Source organism: Pristiophorus japonicus, chromosome 8, assembly GCF_044704955.1.
Source record: "Pristiophorus japonicus isolate sPriJap1 chromosome 8, sPriJap1.hap1, whole genome shotgun sequence".
NCBI classification, from domain to species: domain Eukaryota; kingdom Metazoa; phylum Chordata; class Chondrichthyes; family Pristiophoridae; genus Pristiophorus; species Pristiophorus japonicus.
This window is the reverse complement of record NC_091984.1, coordinates 84,673,806-84,693,023: the sequence shown is the minus strand read 5'-3', so window position 1 is coordinate 84,693,023 and position 19,218 is coordinate 84,673,806. Positions and strand designations below refer to the sequence as shown.

Below are 19,218 nucleotides of genomic sequence, written 5' to 3'. Positions count from 1 at the left end.
GCAATTTCGATTAGACCCAACACTGGTTATAAATATCGCGCCAGACCATTGACGGGTGCATCTCATTTTCCATTGTTTTAAAAGCGGTGCAAATTTCTGCATGGAATTTTCTAACATATTTATGTTGGTTTGATTCCTCATGGTTCTGCTAGGTTATTACAAAGTTTGATATTTAACACCTGTCATCAAGACTCTGGACTGGTCCAGATATGCAAACTCGGATGTGGTGGTTACTGGTTTCAGCTACTGGTGTACCACACAGGCAGAAGCAGCCTCATCATTTCGACATATTTTGGTCCCCACAAAGCACTCCTTGCTATCATTAAAGTTTCCAGCTAACATCCCTTCAGTGTAATGCATATTTATCACAGGAAACAAACTACTTGCTCTTTTTTCCCCTTCAATTTTCTACTTGACTTCCCTGAAGGGCTGGCACTTCTTAGGCCACAGTTCCCCATCACTCATGTGTGAGCCAAGACAGTGAGTGATGATAGACTATTCAACTGTGAACATTCACTACTCACTTGACCTTCTACTTTCCAGTAGGAGTCACTGGATACCAATCAGAAATTTTACTCTCCCTAGTTCATTGGCAATAAAGCTAATGTTAGTGTCCAAACTGGCTCCAAGTTGAGATTAGGCGTCAGCATTACTAGGAATCAAACGTGGGATTAATTGGTTTCAGTTTTGCACTGAGCACACTTAGCAATCAGGGGAACTCAGATAATGTCATGGTTATAATACGGAACAGACTAATTTGAAACTCCCCCAGATGGCTTATTGATACATGAATGTGGTGTGGACCTCAGCCCATAAAGATTAAGAAGTCCCAGCTTGGTCTGTGCTGAGTTAGCTGACCTCAATGGTCCTGAAATTCCAGTCAGAGTATTCCTTCGGACGAACGCCTCTGACCCGAAATTTCTCTACGAATGCACCTGGTGATCCCGGAGGTGCCTTGGATTCTGGTCGGAGGCCTTCTTTCCACGCGCTTTACAGCGCTTTCACGTCTTCTAGATATGGACGGAGAAGCTGGAATCATGTGGGCCTGGACTACCAATCACAGTACAGTATTCTCATTGATAGTAATGGGAACTCCGATTTTACGAGTTCCCATTACTATCAATGAGAATAAACCCCTAAAAATCATAATTTAAAAAAAATACCACACATTTTAAATTAATTGAAATTAAAGTTAATTAAATGGTTTAGAAAAAATATATATATTTTGGGGATTTTTATTTTAATGTGTTTTAATAGGGTTTAAAATAAATTTATCTTAGTGGACAGGGTTTTTACTATAAAAATGCGTATTTAAATTTAATTTTTATATGTTTTAAAACTCTTACACTGGTAAAAGTAAGCTACGCACCTGTTTTTACCAGGCGTAAAAGTTTGAAGGACATTTGTTTGGACAGATCGGAAAAGCTGGTTTTCAGCACATGCGCATTGCACGCCAAAAAACGGCTTTTGCGAGGCATCGCCGGGTCTGTACCCGGCAAGACTAGAATTTCAGCGCCACTATCTCCAAGCGGGAGGAGGAAAAATATGCCATGGTTTATGCTCCTAATTGCTCTGTAGTGATCCCTATTGAAAGTGTGTGTTTTGATATCGGGTGAACACAGGATCAGGATCAATGGTTGAATAGTCTGCACATACCTGAAATATCCAGTAAAACTATTAGAGGGTTGTTAGCAACATGAGCGGTACAGGAAAGAGAAGAGATACAGGGAGAAAACTGGATGAAGGAAATAATAAAACATTGTAGTGAATGAAATCAGCTCAGAACTTTGTTATTCTTGGTAAATACTGGTCTGTTATTTAAAAAAATAAACAAACAGCGCCCTCTAAAGATCATAGAGGCTTGTGTTTAAGCCACACACAAGGGTCAATTTTAACTTTACCAAAATTGAGGTTGACGAGCAGTAACGGCCTCAAGATGGGGTAGGTAGACTGATCAAACCATTATCAGCCCACTGCCACTTTTACATGGGTCGGTCGCCGGGTGGCCAAAGCATGTTTCAGGTGGTAGGCTCCTTTCAATATACAAATTGGGGTCCTATGTACTTCATTTCCATTTTCAGATAGGACTGGTCGGGGTCATTGCTGGGCACTTGCCGACCAGTTTAACCGGTGATAAAGGCCCTGAAAAGGTTTGGTTTCAATTATTTTTGTGGGTCGAGCAGGAGCAGAAGTGGTGCTCTAGGCCTTATAAAAAATAATATGGGCCACTGCAACCCGCTTACCTTGCTGCCAGCTTAGTGGCCTCCACCCCACCAGATATTGGGCTAGCCTGAATCTGGCCTCCGCCCCCGGAACAGTGTGATGGCTCAATCTGCACTCTGCCCAAAAATTAAAGTCGCCCCCAAAGGGTGGAATTTTCAACTTCTGCGTAAAATGGGCAGAATCAGATCGGCCGCCCGTTATACATCCCGGCCGATTTCCCTTTCCTTTCCCAAGTTAAAAGTTCCGGCAATAGGTTTTACAAAACCTATGCAACATTAAGTTAAAAACTTATTTAACAAATAAGTTCTGGCAGCTCTGACACCACTTACAGTTGACTCCCAGAAATACGGGTGAAAAAATCATACCGAGTGATTTACAGTGCCTTCTAGAAGCTGTCACCGAGGCAGCAGCCAGGGAGCAGGCTATGAACCTTCACTCTCAGCTGCAGAGTTGTCAAGTCAGCCAGATGAATAATGTGGCAAGCTTATCAAAAAATTACCCGCCTATTTTAAAAAAAAGTAAAATAAAGCGAGTCTCTTTACACCTATACATAATAGTTCCTTTGGGTGTTTCTCCTGTATTAAATTATTGCATTGTTTGTGTCTCTGTCAAAGTTTCTGGTCTGGAACGGAACTAACATTTTACAATTGCTGAAGACTTTGTATAATTACATTTGTTAAATAAGTTTTTAAACTTAATGTTGCATAATTACTTGCAAGGAGAGTTGCCCTTAGTGCCACCATCCCATAGTTTAGTATTGCAGCATTGGTGCATGTAGGTGCCACCAAGTTTCAGCCATAGCTGACTGTTACTGTCCCTGCACACGTGCAGTCTCTATGGTGCATGTTAGCTGCAAGTGTACTTGCAGCAGATAGCACCATTTGGAATCTGTCCCTGTACTGACCCAGACACAACGAAGCATTTAAGTATCATCACTTCGAATTGAGCTGACATCAAAGAGGCTGTTGCTGGGCTTCACCATCACTTGTCTGCAGCCTTAATTTCATCTTGGCCTATTACTTCCTAATCTCCTCCCCTTTCAGCCTTGCTGTTGATGGATTGAGATGTCTTCTAATGTTTCTACAGAAGCCTTCTACATTTTTATCTCCTTCCTTGTGACACTCCCAATTGTCCCTATCCCTTTAAATTTGACATCACAGCAGTTTCTCTCTAGATCCAGAGTTGTGAATAATTATGCAAATTAGATTACACTAGAAAATTCAGTGCTATTTACAATGGAGATTCAGATGATCTTAAAGCAGTGCTAACTAAATTAGAACTGACTTAAACCTGAAGGCAAATATCAACATGGTGCATATACTTACAGTTTAAGTTATTTTCATGTCATAGCATTATAATTAGAGCCATTTTTGAGTTGTGTATTTTTGTGCATTTTTGGTGGGTGTATCAGCTTTTGCTAGTTTGAGATTAGCATCCATTTGCAGTGCTCACACATTGCAATTTCTCTACAACAGTTCAAAAAAGTACTTCATTGGCTGTGAAGCACTTTGTGACAACCTGAGATCATCAAAGGCACTATACAAATGCAAGGTCATTTTTTAGTTAACTCAGCATTGAATGGAATTAAACCTGTGGCATACCTGGTGTGTGGCTCAGTAACACAAGTAATTAACCCACTGAGTCATAGGGCAACCATAGGTAACTTTTTAAAAACTAAAATGAGTGATTATCACACCCAAAGAGCAATAACCTGCAAATGCTGGAAGTCTAAAGCAAATACAGAAAATGTTGGAATCACTCAACAGATCAGTTGAGTGAAACGAGTCAGCATCTGTGAAAAGAGACATTAATATTTCAGAAATATACCCGACATCATAATTGGAAAAAATACAGATCAACAGCGTTTTTAAAAAGTACATAACTAAAGGAAGAAGGATGGGAAAACACATACATGAGCGAGGAAGTAGAAAGATCTCCAAAGTGCTTAAAAGGAAAACAGGAGATGATAAAATGGCTGAAGTGATATTAACATAATAGGAAGAAGTATAATTAATTAAAGACATTTAAGAGACACAGAGAATGTGTCAAGAGTTTTTTTGGGGGGTGGGGGTTATGGATGGTTTGAAATGGAAACAGGAGAAGCTAACAGAGAGGAAGAGTCCAGCAGCCTTGCAGTTTTTTCCTGTTCTGACAACTGGGCAGTGAAATTCGGCACCTTCATACCGGCAGTTTTGGTTAAAAATGGTGGCTGCCTGCCCCACACTGGACTCCCTCTTGGTAAGGGTGATAGCACGGGCGGGACACGTGTGCGCCGGCAGTATGCAAAGTAGGCAGATTGTGATGTCAGTCAGCGTGTAACACTGATTTGACGCACGACCTGTCATTTTGGGCGTCGCTGTTCCAAACAGCACCCTCTCCTAAACACGCAGAGTTGCACGAAGGATACATCCAACTTGCAGGTAAGTTGATTATGTCTCTTGTACTAGCTCTTGCAGAGTTTATATCAATACTTGCTTGCTGGAAAAAATTTGTAACATTGTTAAAGTGTGCAGGAAGTGCTGTTGGACTTTAGGAAGGCTTTGGCTGCAACTGGAGGGCCACTGACTACACCACTTGCTCCCAGTCATGGGAGCTCTATTTGCAGGTCCCCTAGTGTTACAGCATGACAGGGAGATGGAGCAGAGGCAGCAAAGACAAGCTGCTCGCAGAGGGAGGAGGAAGAGAGCTCTCAGCAGGAGACCTTACCCACCTAGAGTCTTCAGGGAGCACTTCTCCTACCTACACCCAAGCTAGGAGCAGTGTGTTCAGAGGCTCCTCGTCATCAAGAAGGTGGTAACAGAACTCTGCCATATTTTTGAACCAGACCTGCAGTCTCAGAGCTAGGCGACGATGGCTCTGCCAGTGGCCTTCAAGATGACCGTGGTCTTGAATTCTTTTGCCAGTGGATCCTTACTGGCTGGAACAGGTGACATAGCCAAGATCTCCCAGTTTGACATCCATCGCTGCCTCCGGGAGGTCACAAGGGCTCTGCACTCCAGGAGAAGGGACTTCATTGTCTTCTCTCCAAACAGAGAGAAGCAGGAGCAGCATGCATGTGGCTTTGCCAAGATATCAGGCTTACCAATGGTTCAGGGCACCATCGACTGCACACACGTGGAGTTGCGGTGGCCGCATATCAATTCTAGGATGTACCATAACCGCAAAGGGTACCCCTCACTTAACGTGCAGCTGTTGTGCAACCACGCACAGCTCATCATGATGGTGAATGCCCGGTATCCTGGCAGCAGTCATGATGCCTTCATCCTGCGCCAGTGTGGTGTGCAATCTTCCAGCCACCACGTCGAACCCGAGGGTGGCTGCTCAGAGACAAGGGCTATCCGCTCTGCACCTGGCTGATTAATCCTCTCCACTCACGGCCTGCAATCATATAATGACAGACATGCTACCACAAGAAATTTCATCGAGCAGACTATCGGGGTGCTGAAGCAATGGTTCCGTTGCATTGACCGCTCGGGAGGAGCTCTCCAGTATTCACTGGAGGCCTGACTGTAGACTGCACCACCTCGACATAGTGGCAGAAGTCTGGGCTGGCTGGCTGAGAGGCAACTGCAATGGCACTGGCCGAGTGGCAGTGATGAAAGTACGAATGCTGTCATCCTGAGAGAGGACAGCAGGTTCTTGTTCCACGGAGCCACTGCCACTCCCCAGGCAGCTCCTCGGCATTCCTAGCCATCTGTTAGAGGTCAGATTGCTGGAAGACCCTGCAATTTCATTTTCACAAACATAAACCCAGTCATGATGGCAGCAGTCTGATCTTGCGTGGCAGCAAGCTGTGCCTGCATGACGGAAGTCTGCGCTTCCACTGCAGCACTTGGACATTTGCAGCGGAAGCGAACCATGGAAGCTGTAACATCACTCTTCACACCGAGCATCATGGTTGGGTCCACAAGTGTTCTAATGGAATTGCCCATCACTTCCATCCTAGATATCATGGGATCCTAGAAAAACCCCTTGCAATGTTGGAGCCGGACTTCTCCATGCTCTTTTGACAGTGACACGAGGCTCTATGGCAGGCCTGCCATTGCACCAAGCATTTCTGTGTGCATGCCCATCAGCTTTCTTTTGAGGGCCGTCCCATCGAAGTCCTCATCTGAGTCCTATGCAGCAGAGCTCATGCATGACCTCTCCCTCTGGAGAGCTAGCACTTGCACTACCCTTTCCCGCTGGCCTGGCTGCAGCCCACTCGTGCCATGTGCAGATCCTGCCTCTATATTACCGTCTAAAGTTCGCACAGTGCCATTTTCTGAGCTGGTGCCTGGGAGTGTCAGATCGAATGACGGCGTCAGTTCTTCTCTATCACTCTACTTTTTCCTGCACAGGCTGGGCTGGTGGCAGTTCTTGGGTATCTGAAAGGAGAAAGGCGGATGGGTCAGGTTGTGATAAGGGGCGGGGGAAAGCAAGATGTGTATGTTTACATCATCAGAAGCTTGTAAGTGAGAAGAGATTGTGGGATGTGAAGGAGGATTAGGTATGAGCATACCATTATCATCAATGCTTTCACTGATAGTGACGGCCTCTTCAATTATCTCCTGCACTGTCTCCTTCAGCTGGGACAGGTTCTGCAGCCATGCTTGCTCACCCGACCCCACCCGCCTGTTTGCTCCTGCTCACGCCGGTTGTGAGCCACCTTGGCATTGAAAAGAAAGAGAAGTGTGTCATTGAGTGTGATGCAATGTGTTTGGCTGATGTGCCTGTAATGGTTGAATACCTGGCATTGTGTGCAAGGTGTGAGATGCAGGTGTGAGGCTTGCAGCTGCGGCAAGTGTGTGAGGGCGAGTTGAAGTTATGATTGCGAGTGGTGATTGCTACAGATTGTTGGTAGGGAAGTGATGGGAGTGGTGATTGCTACAGATTGAGCAGTATGCGAGGCTAGTGGTGCAGTTGGTGGGATATGGCATTTGAAGATGCATTCACTCACCTTGACCACTCGTGTGAGGGCATTAAACTTGTTCAGCACTGGATCCAGGTCCTGGGGAAAAGACTGGTGACACAGATGGCTTCAGCAATCTCCTCCCACTGCCTTCAAACAGTGTTTCTGTAAGGCCTCCTGGACCCTTGCGGGTAGACCCCCTGCCCCTGTGGTCCCCAGTGATGCATCGGAGAACCGAGGTGCCATTTCTCTGCCCTGTTGAGACATTGCTAACTTCCAGCTCCAGGTCAGAATGAAGTATTTCTCTCACAAAGCACCTTCCCTTTAAGAAGTGCAGACAGACTTTCACTCTGCAGGCAACCTTCAGAGTGGTGAATTCCCACGATATTCGACCTCCTGTTGAGCGCTGAGCCAATCGGCAGCGCTGCAATCATGTTAATGAACAGGCTGCACTACTTTCGACGGACAGATAGCGCGAGTCCCCGCGTCCGTTTTCGGGCCTTATCCATTTTAGCCCCCACCTTGCCTGTTCTCTGCACAGATGCTGACTGACCGGCTGAGTGTTTCCAGCAGACTTAAAACAACCTTATTGTATCGGTTGGTTTATAATGGAGCTGCAGGTAGAGACATTGACATTATTACCTGACCAGGAAACATCAGTGAGAGCAATTGAGCGGTGACAGTGAGGCTGTGAGCTGAGGCCCAGGCCCCACTTCCGGCACCACACGCCCGCTGCTCCGGGCAAACGTCATTCCAGTGCGGCGGAGATCGGGCGGAATGTACCGAGAATTCGCAGCGTAAGTGGGGTGCGGGCGGACTACAGCCGGATCCCCGCGCTGGCTGAGCGGGTGCCGGGTGCGGGGTGCGTTAAGGAGGCTCCAGGCTCCAGGCTCCAGCCCTCGCCCTGCGGCGGGGCCTCCGCCAGGCCCCGGGGGGCACAGCCCAGGGTAACGGTGCCGCGGAGACTGAGCTCGGGCACGACAGAGCGGCCTGCTGACGGATTGCAAACTCCTCGCAACTAAACCTGCTCAATTTTAAAATATCAGAGAATCACACACAGACACGCACACGTATGTAATTACACAACTATAACTTGCTTTAATTGTATTTCATTCTGAAACTTCCCTGCGTTTAAACTAGTCTTTACAGTCAGCGTCACTTTTTCATCATCGTCTCTCAGCTGGCTGACAGCTCCTGTTTATCTGTTTCATGCAAAGTGAAGGAACAAAACATTTAAATTGTCTGTCAGTTTGCTTATAAATTTCTCACTTTGTTCTCGAAGTAAACTTTTTTTCTCCTCCACTCATGTATTTTTGAAGCAATACAGTTAGTATTATGTAATCATAGCTATACGATATTTATTTACTGAGTGATCATAGAATGACACAGTACAGAAGGAAGACATTTGGGCCATCGTGCTTGTGTGGGCTCCTTGGTCGAGCTATCCAATTAATCCCACTCCCTCACTCTTTCCTCATAACCTTGTAATTTTTTTTCCTTCAAGTATTTATCCAATTCTGTTTTGAATGCTACTATTGAATCTGCTTCCACCACCCTTTCAGTCACTGCATTCCAGATAAGCACTCGCTGGGTTTTTAAAAACAAAAGTTTCTCGTGTCGCCTCTGGTTCTTTTGTCAATCACTTTAAATTAAACTGACTATGTATCCCTGTTTTAGGTACTGTGTCCCCAGGCAAAAAATGTCCCAGATTAGGTACTGTGCCCCCAGGCAAAAAATGTCCCAGATTAGGTACTGTGTCCCCGGGCAAAAAATTATCCCGGATTTGAAAAAAAAATGAAGCAGTAATAGTGGGGGATTTCCATTACCCTAATATTAACTGGGATACAATCAGTGTGAAATGTATAAATGGCACAGAATTCCTAAATTACATTCAGGAGAACTTTTTTTTTTAAGCCAGTACATAGCAAGCCCAACAGGAGGAGGGAGGGGAGGAAGTTCTGGATTTAGTTTTAGGGAATGAAGCTGGGCAGGTGGAAGGAGTATCAGTGGGAGAGCATTTTTGTGGTAGTGATCGTAATTTAGTTAGTTTTAGCATAGTTATGGGTAAGGACAAAGATAAAACTGGAGTAAAGGTTCTAAATTGGGGGAGGACAACTTTACTAGGTTGAGAAGTGATTTTGCAAAAGTGGACTGGAAGGTAAATCAGTGTCCAAACAGTGGGAGGCATTCAAGAAGGAGATACAAGGGGTTCATTATAGGTGGTCCCTCGAACGAGGATGACTTTCTTCCATAAGTTCACAGGTGTTTCAATGAAGGAAACCTAGAAACATAGAAAATAGGTGCAGGAGTAGGCCATTTGGCCCTTCGAGCCTGCACTGCCATTCACTAAGATCATGGCTGATCATTCCCTCAGTACGCCTTTCCTGCTTTCTCTCCACACTCCTTGATCCCCTTAGCTGTAAGGGCCATATCTCACTCCCTCTTGAATATATCCAATGAACTGGCATCAACAACTCTCTGCAGCAGGGAATTCCACAGGTTAACAACTCAGTGAAGAAGTTTCTCCTCATTTCAGTCCTAAATGACCTATCCCTTATCCTAAGACTATGTCCCCTGGTTCTGGACTTCCCCAACATCGGGAACATTCTTTCTGCATCTAACCTGTCCAGTCCCGTCAGAATCTTATAAGTTTCTATGAGATCCCCTCTCATTCTTCTAAACTTTAGTGTATAAAAGCCCAGTTGATCCAGTCTCTCCTCATATGACAGTCCAGCCATCCCTGGAATTAGTTTGGTGAACCTTTGCTGCACTCCCTCAATAGCAAAAACGTCCTTCCTCAGATTAGGAGACCAAAACTGAACACAATATTCCAGGTGAGGTCTCACTAAGGCCCTGTACAACTGCAGTAAGACCTCCCTGCTCCTATACTCAAATCCCCTAGCTATGAAGGCTAACATAACAATTGGCCTTCTTCATCGCCTGTTGTACCTGCATGCCAACCTTCAATGACTGATGAACCATGACACCCAGGTCTCATTGCACCGCCCCTTTTCCTAATCTGCTGCCATTCAGATAATATTCTGCCTTTGTGTTTTTACCCCCAAAATACATAACCCCACATTTATCCACATTATACTGCATCTGCCATGCATTTGCCCACTAACCTAACCTGTCCAAGTCACCCTGCAGCCTCTTGGCATCCCCCTCACAGCTCACACCGCCACCCAGTTTAGTGTCATCTGCAAACTTGGAGATAGTACACTCAATTCCTTCATCCAAATCGTTAATGTATATTGTAAAGAGCTGGGGTCCCAGCACTGAGCCCTGCGGCACTCCACTAGTCACTGCCTGCCATTCTGAAAAGGACCCGTTTATTCCGACTCTCTGCTGTTCCAGACCCGATGTTCCAGTCCAGAACTCCAATTGAAGGGGTGGAAGATGCCTGTGTGTGGATATTTTTAATGTGTGGTGACCGTTGCACACCAGCCACCACATGGCAAGGGGTTCAAGGTAAACATGTACCCACAAAGAAAAAGGGTATAGCTGCCAAATTTAGAGCCTCCTGAATGACAAGGTGCATACAGGGTAAGAAAAGGGAAACTTATATCAGACATCGAGAGCTTAATACTGCAGAAATCCTAGAGTATAGAAAGTGTAGGGGTGAAATTAAAAAATAAATTAGGAAAGCAGAGAGGGCATGAAAAAAATACTGGTATATAAAATCAACGAAAACCCAAAGATGTTTTATAATTACATAAAGAGCAAGAGGATAACTAAGGGCCTATGTGGACCAAAATGGTAAGCTCTGTGTGGAGGCAGAGGATGTGGGTAAGGTATTTAATGAATACTTTGCAGCTGTCTTCACAAAAGAGGGGACGATGACGTTGAAGTTGAGGAGGAGAGTGAAATATTGGATGGAATAAACATAGTAAGAGAGGAAGTATTAAGGGGTTTAGCATCTTTGAAAGTAGATAAATCACCAGGACCGGATGAAATATATTGTAGGCTATTAAAAGAAACAAGGGAGGAAATTGTGAAGGCTCTGACCATCATTTTCCAATCCTCCCTGGTTGCAGGAGTGGTGCCAGAGGATTAGAGAACTGCTAACGTTGTACCATTGTTTAAAAAGGGGGGAAGGGAGAAACCGAATAATTAAAGGCCAGTTAGTTTAACATCAGGTAAAATTATTGAAATCAATTCTGTGGGGCAGTATAAACATTTGTTTAGAAAGACACTGATTAATCAAGGACAGTCAGCATAGATTTGTTAAGGGAGGTCGTGGCTGACTAACTTGATTGAATTTTTTGAGGAGGTAACAAGGAGGGTCAATGAGAGAAGTGCGTTTGATGTAGTCTACATGGATTTTAGCAAGGCTTTTGACAAGGTCCCACATAGCAGTCTGATCCAAAAAGTAAAAGCCCGTGGGATCCAAGGGAGAGTGGCAAGTTGGATCCAAAGTTGGCTCAATGGCAGGAAACAAAGGGTAATGGTTGAAGGGTGTTTTTGCGACTGGAAGGCTGTTTCCAGTGGGGTTCCACAGGGCTCAATACTCAGTCCTTTGCTTTTTGAAGTATATATTAATGATTTAGACTTAAATGTAGGGGGCATGATGAAGTTTGCAGATGATACAAAAATTGGCTGTGTGGTTGACAGTGAGGAAGAACGCTGTAGACTGTGGAAAGGTTTTGATAGATGGGTCAGTTGGGCAGAAAAGTGGAAAATGGAATTCAATCTGGAGAAGTGTGAAGTAACGCATTTGGGGGGGTGCAACAAGGCAACACACAATAAATAGGAAGATACTGAGGTGTGGAGGAACAGTGGTTTCTTGGAGTGTATGTCTACAGATCCTTAAAGATAGCAGGACAGGTTGATAAGGTAGTTAAATAGGCATATGAAATGCTTTCCTTTATTGGCTGAGGCATAGAATATAAGAGCAGGGAAGTTATGCTAGAACTGTATAAAACACTGGTTAGGCCACAGCTTGAATACTGCGCGCAGTTCTGGTCACCACATTACTGGAAAGATGTGATTGCACTAGAGAGGGTACAGAGGAGATTTACGAGGAAGTTGCCTGGACTAGAACAATTTAGCTACAAGGAAAGATTGGATAGGCTGGGGCTGTTTTCTTTGGAACAGAGGAGGCTAAGGGTAGATTTAATTGAGGTGTATAAAATGATGAGGGGCCTAGATAGAGTGGATAGGAAGGAGCTATTTCCCTGCGAGGGGTCAGTAACCAGGGGCATAGATTTAAAGTAGCTGGTAGAAGGATTAGAGGGAAAATGAGGAACTTCTTTTTCACCCAGAGGGTGGTGGGGGTCTGGAACTTACTGCCTGAAAGGGTGGTAAAGGCAGAAACCCTAATCACATTTAAAAAGTACATGTATGTGCACTTAAAGAGCTGTGACCTACAGGACTATGGACCTTGTGCTGGAAAGTGGGATTAGGCTGAGTAGTTTGTTTTTGACCGGCACGGACACAATGGGCTGAATGGCTTACTGTGTTGGAATTTTTCTATGATAGGTACTGTGTCCCTGGGCAAAAAAATGTCCCGGATTAGGTACTGTGACCCTGGGCAAAAAATGTCCCGGATGGGGTACTGTGTCCCCGGGAAAAAAATGTCCTGGATGGGGTACTGTGTCCCTGGCAAAAAATGTCCCAGATTAAGTACTGTCTCTCCTGGCGAGAAATGTCCCTGGAAGAGTTCCCGGTTCAGAATACTCATCCATCTCCGTATAACCTCTTTGTTTTTTTAAAACATGAATGTACAGAAATCCGGGAGGAGGGGGTGGGAGGAGATTCTCGGCCCGTTTTGACCTCAGGAACGGATTCCAGAAGCCTGTTGAATGGATGTGACAATGGTGGACCCGCTTTCCCACAAAGGAGCACGGCGCATTGATAGCTCGTGCCGCACTGCACTCGGGGATTGAGTCATCTGACCCATGTATTGGCCAATAGTGACTGGTTGGAGGATGGAATTTTTCAATTGTGTGGCTGAAGCTGAGGGTGTGGCGAGAGAATTTCGTTTGGTGCATCATGTTTTTTTTAAATGAATAAGGCAAGCTCTAAATTCACCTAGCGGGAAGTGGTTTCTGAAACCTTCTGAGACAGGGTGTTTCACACGTACGGAAAATCTCAGTCGGTTCGGTACAGATTTAAAATTGAGAAATTAAAAGTTAGGGTATTCTGGGATGAGTATAGATGGTACAGCACTATTGCCAGAACACACGCAAGATTTGGTGTAAAGTGAAAAAGACACTGTCTCTACGCGTATTCCGCTGGCAGAAGCAACAAAGTCGTTGTAATGTCTGCACCCGTGAGTATGCTCACAGGTTTGTAGAACTGTTGACTGGCTGTCGAGGGGGACATTCAGCCCGACTGCCTGCCTCTCTTCCGTGGTTATGTTCGTGCCAGGCTGTCCCTGGAGATGGAGCATGCGGTGTCCACTGGTATGCTTGTGGCCTTCCGCGAGAGGTGGCCGCCGGAGACCCTGGAGTGCATCATCACCCCCGGCAACCAAATTTTAATTTGATTTTATATGTTTTAAAGTTTAATTTGTTTTAATTGCTGGGTTTTTAGTGTCCCCCTCCCCTTTTATGGGGGATACTTGTAATAATTTATGCTTTTAAAGCCCAAAAAAACACACAAAAAAACCCAAAAATTTTTTTAAAAAGGGCAGTTGAAAATTGTCTGGAGTGTCCCCCAGATCGGGGGGCACTTGAACTAATGTTTATTTTTGTCCCCAAAAGAGTTGTAGAGCTGTTGAAAAACAAAAAAAACCCAAAAAAGGGCACCTGCAAAGTGTTTGGAGTGTCCCCTTCCTTTAACCAGGGGGAACTTGATTTATTTGTTTGTTTATTGTTCTCGCAAAAGAGTTGTCGAGCTGTTGACGGTCTGTCGAGGGGGGACATTCAGCCCGACTGCCTGCCTCTCTTCCGTGGTTATGTTCGAGCCAGGCTGTCCCTGGAGATGGAGCATGCGGTGTCCACTGGTATGCTCGTGGCCTTCCGCGAGAGGTGGCCGTCGGAGACCCTGGAGTGCATCATCACCCCCGGCAACCAAATTTTAATTTGATTTAAGGTTTTGTTAAAGTTCAAAATGTTAATTTGTGGGTTCTAGTGCCCTTACCAAAAGGGTGCATTTGATTTACGTTTCAACTAACACAGTTGCAGAGCTGTTGAGTCTGGAGGAGTCCGTGTTCCACATTTACATGCAATGTGTGAGGTTGCAGCCCCTATTCCATTATTTGAAGAGGCTACTCCTCGATTTCTGGCTGCACTTCAGTCCCACGTTCCTGATCTTTGGGCACCTGGTGCAGAGGGGAGCGGGCAGGTCAGACGGCCTCCTCGTAGTACTGCTCCTGGGCCTGGCCAAGGCGACCATTAACAAGTCCAGGCAGGGGGCGGTCGAGGAGATTGTTCATCCCGACTGCCTGCTTCTCTTCTGCAGCTATGCTCGGGCCAGGGTGTCCCTGGAGATGAAGCAAGTGGTGTCCACCGATATGCTTGAGGCCTTCCGCGAGAGGTGGGCACCGGAGGGACTGGATTGCATCATTTCTCCCCCCCCCCCCCCCCCCCCCCCCGGCAACCACATTTTAATTTGATTGGTTAAAGTTCCATTTAAAGTTTTATTTGTTAATTGGTGTGTTATAGTGTCCCTTTAATAAGGGGACACTCAGCTTTATCATTTCATTTAAAATAGTTGTAGAGCTATTGAGTTGGGAGTGGCTTAGACAGTAACGTGATGTTCACCAGACTCCGTAAAACTCCAGCCAGTTGGGTTCGGGGGATCCACGATGAGGCAGGTGGTTGTGAGCTTGGTGGATGAACTGGTAATGTGTCGTGTGATTGTTAAACTGTTTGCTAATAAACCAACTAGTTCTTTAATAGCAATGTGTTGCTATGAATTCTTAAGCAAAGGACGCATGAAGCAAATTCTTCTTAGGCTGTCCCTCGAATTGAGGATGACTTGCTTCCATGTCAAAAAGGGATGAGTTCACAGGTGTTTCAATGAAGGACCTAATATTTCAGGTCCCGAACTGCATATTGAAGGATGGAAGATGCATGTGTGTGGATTTTTTTTAATGTGTATTGGCCGTTGCACACCAGCCACCACACGGGCTTGACAGAGCTAGGTCCTGGTCCAGTGGCAGGGATTAACCAAGACGACTGGAGACCAGCTCTGCTGCACGGACCTAGTGCGCACACATATTGCAGTATCGGCTGGTCTGTGCTGCCCCTGGGCCTTTGCCTCTCCTGGGCCCCGATCTCATTGTTCTGCAATCTCTCGCCGCTCCTTCGCCCCGACCTCGCCGCTCCTGCTGCACCTCCCCACACTCCAGTCACCGACCTGGGTTATGGTGACATCCAATCCAGTCGCCCTCTTAAAAGCCGTCGCCCTCCTGTACCCTGTAGTGCTCCTTTTAAGGCCCCGACCTACCGCTGATGGTTCCTCGCAAGTCGATGCCACCATGCTGCTCCCGGGCCGCCGCAACTCCGCTCCTTTTAAGGCCCCAACATGCTGCTGATGGTTCCTCGCAGTCAGGGCCGCCACACTGCAAATACATTACAGTTGTCATACCGGTTTTCTTGAAGCATATCCTGGCTACTTTGCTGAACTTCCACCCTGTTTGTACCAGGATTTGGTTTAGAAAATATGGTTACCCTACCTTAAATCTGTGTCCTCTGATTACCAAACCTTCTGCCACTGGAAGCAGTTTCTTTTTTATTTACCTATCAAAACCATTCATATTTTGAACACCTCTATCAAATCTGCTCTTAACCATCTCTGCTCTAAGGAGAACAACCCTATCTTCTCCCAGTCTCTCTACATAATTGAAGTCCCTCATCCCTAGTACCATTCTAGTACTTGGACCGTCTCCAAGGCCTTGACATCCTTTCTAAAGTATGGTGCCCAGAATTGAACACACTACTCCACCTGAGGCCTAAAGGTTTAACATAACGTCTGTGCTTTTGCACTCTCTTCCTCTATTAATAAATCCAAGGATCCCATATGCTTTTTTTTTACAGCATTCTCAACTTGTCCTGCCACCTTGAAAGATTTGTGTACATACACCACCAGGTCTCTCTGTCCCTGCACCCACTTTAAAATTGTATCATTTAGTTCATATTGCGTCTTGTCATTCTTCCTACAAAAATGCACCACTTTCCACATCTCTGCATTAAATGTCATCATTTTACCAGTCTGTCTGTGTCCTCGTGAAGTCTGTTACTATCATTGTTTACTACATTTCCGAGTTTCATATCATCCGCAGGTCATTATCAAAAAGAGCAGTGGTCCTAATACCGACCACTGGGGAACACCACTGTAAACTTCCCTCCACTCTGAAATACAACCGTTCACCACTACTCTCTGCTTTCTGTCGCTTAGACAGTATTCTATCCACGCTTTTAATCCTATGGGCTTTAATTTTGCTAACTAGTGTATGGGCTGGATTTTCGAGAGCTCTGTGACCGAGTCTTCGTCGCAATTTGACCCTCCACGGCGAAAACCCGGTCGCAAAGCCCGGGCAGGATCCTCGGGTACATGTTTGCGGCGGCGCTTCCAAGTACCACCGGGGAGAGGTGCGACGACACGGATTGCATTTGCGTCCGAGTTTCGGCACTCTCCTGACCCGCACGCCGCGCCCAGAATAGCGACAGGTCAAACCTGTCGGTACAGCCTTGCCAGCAGTGGTAAGTATTAAAATCTGCAAAAAATGTAAGCTAAAGCTTTAATTTTTTTTTGTTGCAGCGATTAGATAGTTAAGGTTCTTGTAAATGTTTTTGGAATGTTGTTTGGAATTTTTTTTCCCCCTCAAGGCTTCACAGCGCTCTCGGCCCCGGACTAAAGTCGCCGAAACTCGCGTTATGCGCCTTGAATGCTTACGCAACGCCTCCCTTGCCGATTGCGGCCCTAGCACAGGCGCAGACGTAAAGGTCGAAAGTTCGGCCTAAAAACGGTAGTGCAGCGAAAACGGCAAGTTTCACGTATCGTTACCGATTTCGCCGAAAAACCCCGAAAGCTGAAAATCCGGCCCGTAATGTGGTAATTTGTTAAACGTCTTTTTAAAGTCCATATACAAAACATCAACTGCATTACCCTTATCAACCCTCTCCATTACTTCATCAAAGAACTCAATCAAGTTAGTCAAACACAATTTGCCTTTAACAAATCCGTGCTGACTTTAATTTATTTGCCCATACTTTTCCAAATGCCAATTAATTTTGTCCTCGATTATTGTCTCTAGACGTTTCCCCACCACCGCATTGGGCTTATTGGCCTTATAAGCAAATCCTTTTTAATTTTTATCCTACCCAATATTGCAGCTGCCTCCTCCTTTACATTGTTTAGCATCCTTTTCTCGAGTGAAGACAGGTGCAAAGTACTCATTTAGTAACTTAGCCATGCCCTGTCTCCACAAGAAGATCTCTCTTTTTTTGTTCCTTAATTGACCCCGCCCTTCTTTTGACTACTCGTTTACTATTTATGTGACGATTCTGTTTAATATAAATCTTTACTATCACGCTAGAAGACAAAAATGCAATTCTTTCCCCAATTACATTTTGTTAAAGGAAAGTGACTGACTGAAAAAGCTGTTTGTCACATTGATGCCATATGCAGTTGGTGATGTTTGCATGACAAAAGCCTCATATGTACAGTATTTTTAAGAACAGGGTAAAAAACTGGCCCATTGTGGGAGAATGACTGGAAGATATATATATCTACTCAAAAGTCAGACTAGGTGTCTACTTACTGTTAACTTAATTGTTTTTAAACTTTCAAATAATGCTTCCTTAGTGGCTGGCTAGTTAAATCAGTTGGTAGTTGAGTCATACAGATCAGGAAGATGCTATTTGGATCCACAGTGAGTCAGTTGGACTCAGCCAGGATGACAGCTTACCACTGCAATTAACTGTAGTAACTCTGGGTTTGGAAGTGAAAAATTGCCAGAATTCCTGCTCTTGGTTGCACTCCAGTGAACACTGCTAGGAAAGTAGATGTGTGTGACAGGATGTGTTGCCTCCTCAATGGCCTTAAACACTCAGCTGCCTAGACTAACACACGACGAACAGCTGCTCTAGTGAGATATAAAAGGGGGCAGGCACCAAGAGTACTCTATCCCAGGATGAGTCAATGTCTTCAGGAAAGGGGAGGGGAGAAAGCTACCAGAAAAAGAAAGAAAAAAAGGGTTCTGGGATTGTTTTGTGCAATCAAAAGAAAAAAAGTACCTACATTTTATTTATATATAATATATGTGCATGTAGTCGTGAGTGAGTAAGAGTAGGGAGAATCACATTTGCAGTGTTATTGTTTGCATGTGCGTGTGGAATTTTGTAGCATTAATCAATCCCAAGAAGCAAGCATTTTGTATCGCAGTCACTCTTTAGCCCTAACTTCTAATTCTGTCACGAGTAGAAACTGGCACGTGACCAAATTCTGCAACATTTTAAATAATAGAAATAAAATAATCTGATAGAAACAATGTGTGGAATATTTAATGTCATTGTGCAATGGGAGAGGGAAGAAATTGATGCCTGAAATTTGAAGCATTTTACAAAATGTACATGTAACACTTGCGTATGAGAACCACAACCGGTGCTATGTATACAAATCTCCTCGATCTCTGCTACTGACAAAAATTCAAATATATTTACATTGCACATTAGTAATATTTAAGGTTTGCTGGAAATATGATTTCATTTTGTGAAAATTAGGTTTTCATACATACATTCTTTGGATCTCCCCATCCACAGGAAAAAAAGTAACTAGAACACCAAGTTCAAAGTCTTGAGTTTTATATTTAATTATACTTTTTGGTGATTTTTGTTTTGCTCATTAAGATGAAGGATAATAGAGCTGGGAAATAAAACAACGTTCTATTATTGTCCCCTGTTGGTAATATTGTGCACTCCTAGATTGGGTATAGTATAGGTCAGTACAGAGCAAAGCCCCCTCTATCCTACATTAGCAATGTAGAATAAGATGCTCTGTGTAACATTATCATCAGCATGCTCTTTTTGAATGCATTGACAGTAATTGTATTCATAGCAACCAGAGCCCAATGTGCCTTAGCTCAGCCTCAGAAATTCACCACTTACTGTAAATGGGACACATCATTTTTCACACTTAACCATCCTTATGAC

General features: G+C 44.8%; 1 protein-coding gene across 1 annotated transcript in view; it reads left to right on the top strand.

The window, feature by feature from the left end:
* The first annotated feature begins 7,745 nt into the window (after window positions 1–7,745).
* Window positions 7,746–19,218, top strand: part of LOC139268604 (biotin-dependent 3-methylcrotonyl-coenzyme A carboxylase beta1 subunit) — a 91,030-nt gene continuing 79,557 nt past the window's right edge. Inside the window, exon 1 of the mRNA XM_070886990.1 lies at window positions 7,746–7,911. Within this exon, the coding sequence (XP_070743091.1) occupies window positions 7,892–7,911 (20 nt within the window). The 5' untranslated portion in view covers window positions 7,746–7,891. The remainder of the gene's footprint in view (window positions 7,912–19,218) is intronic.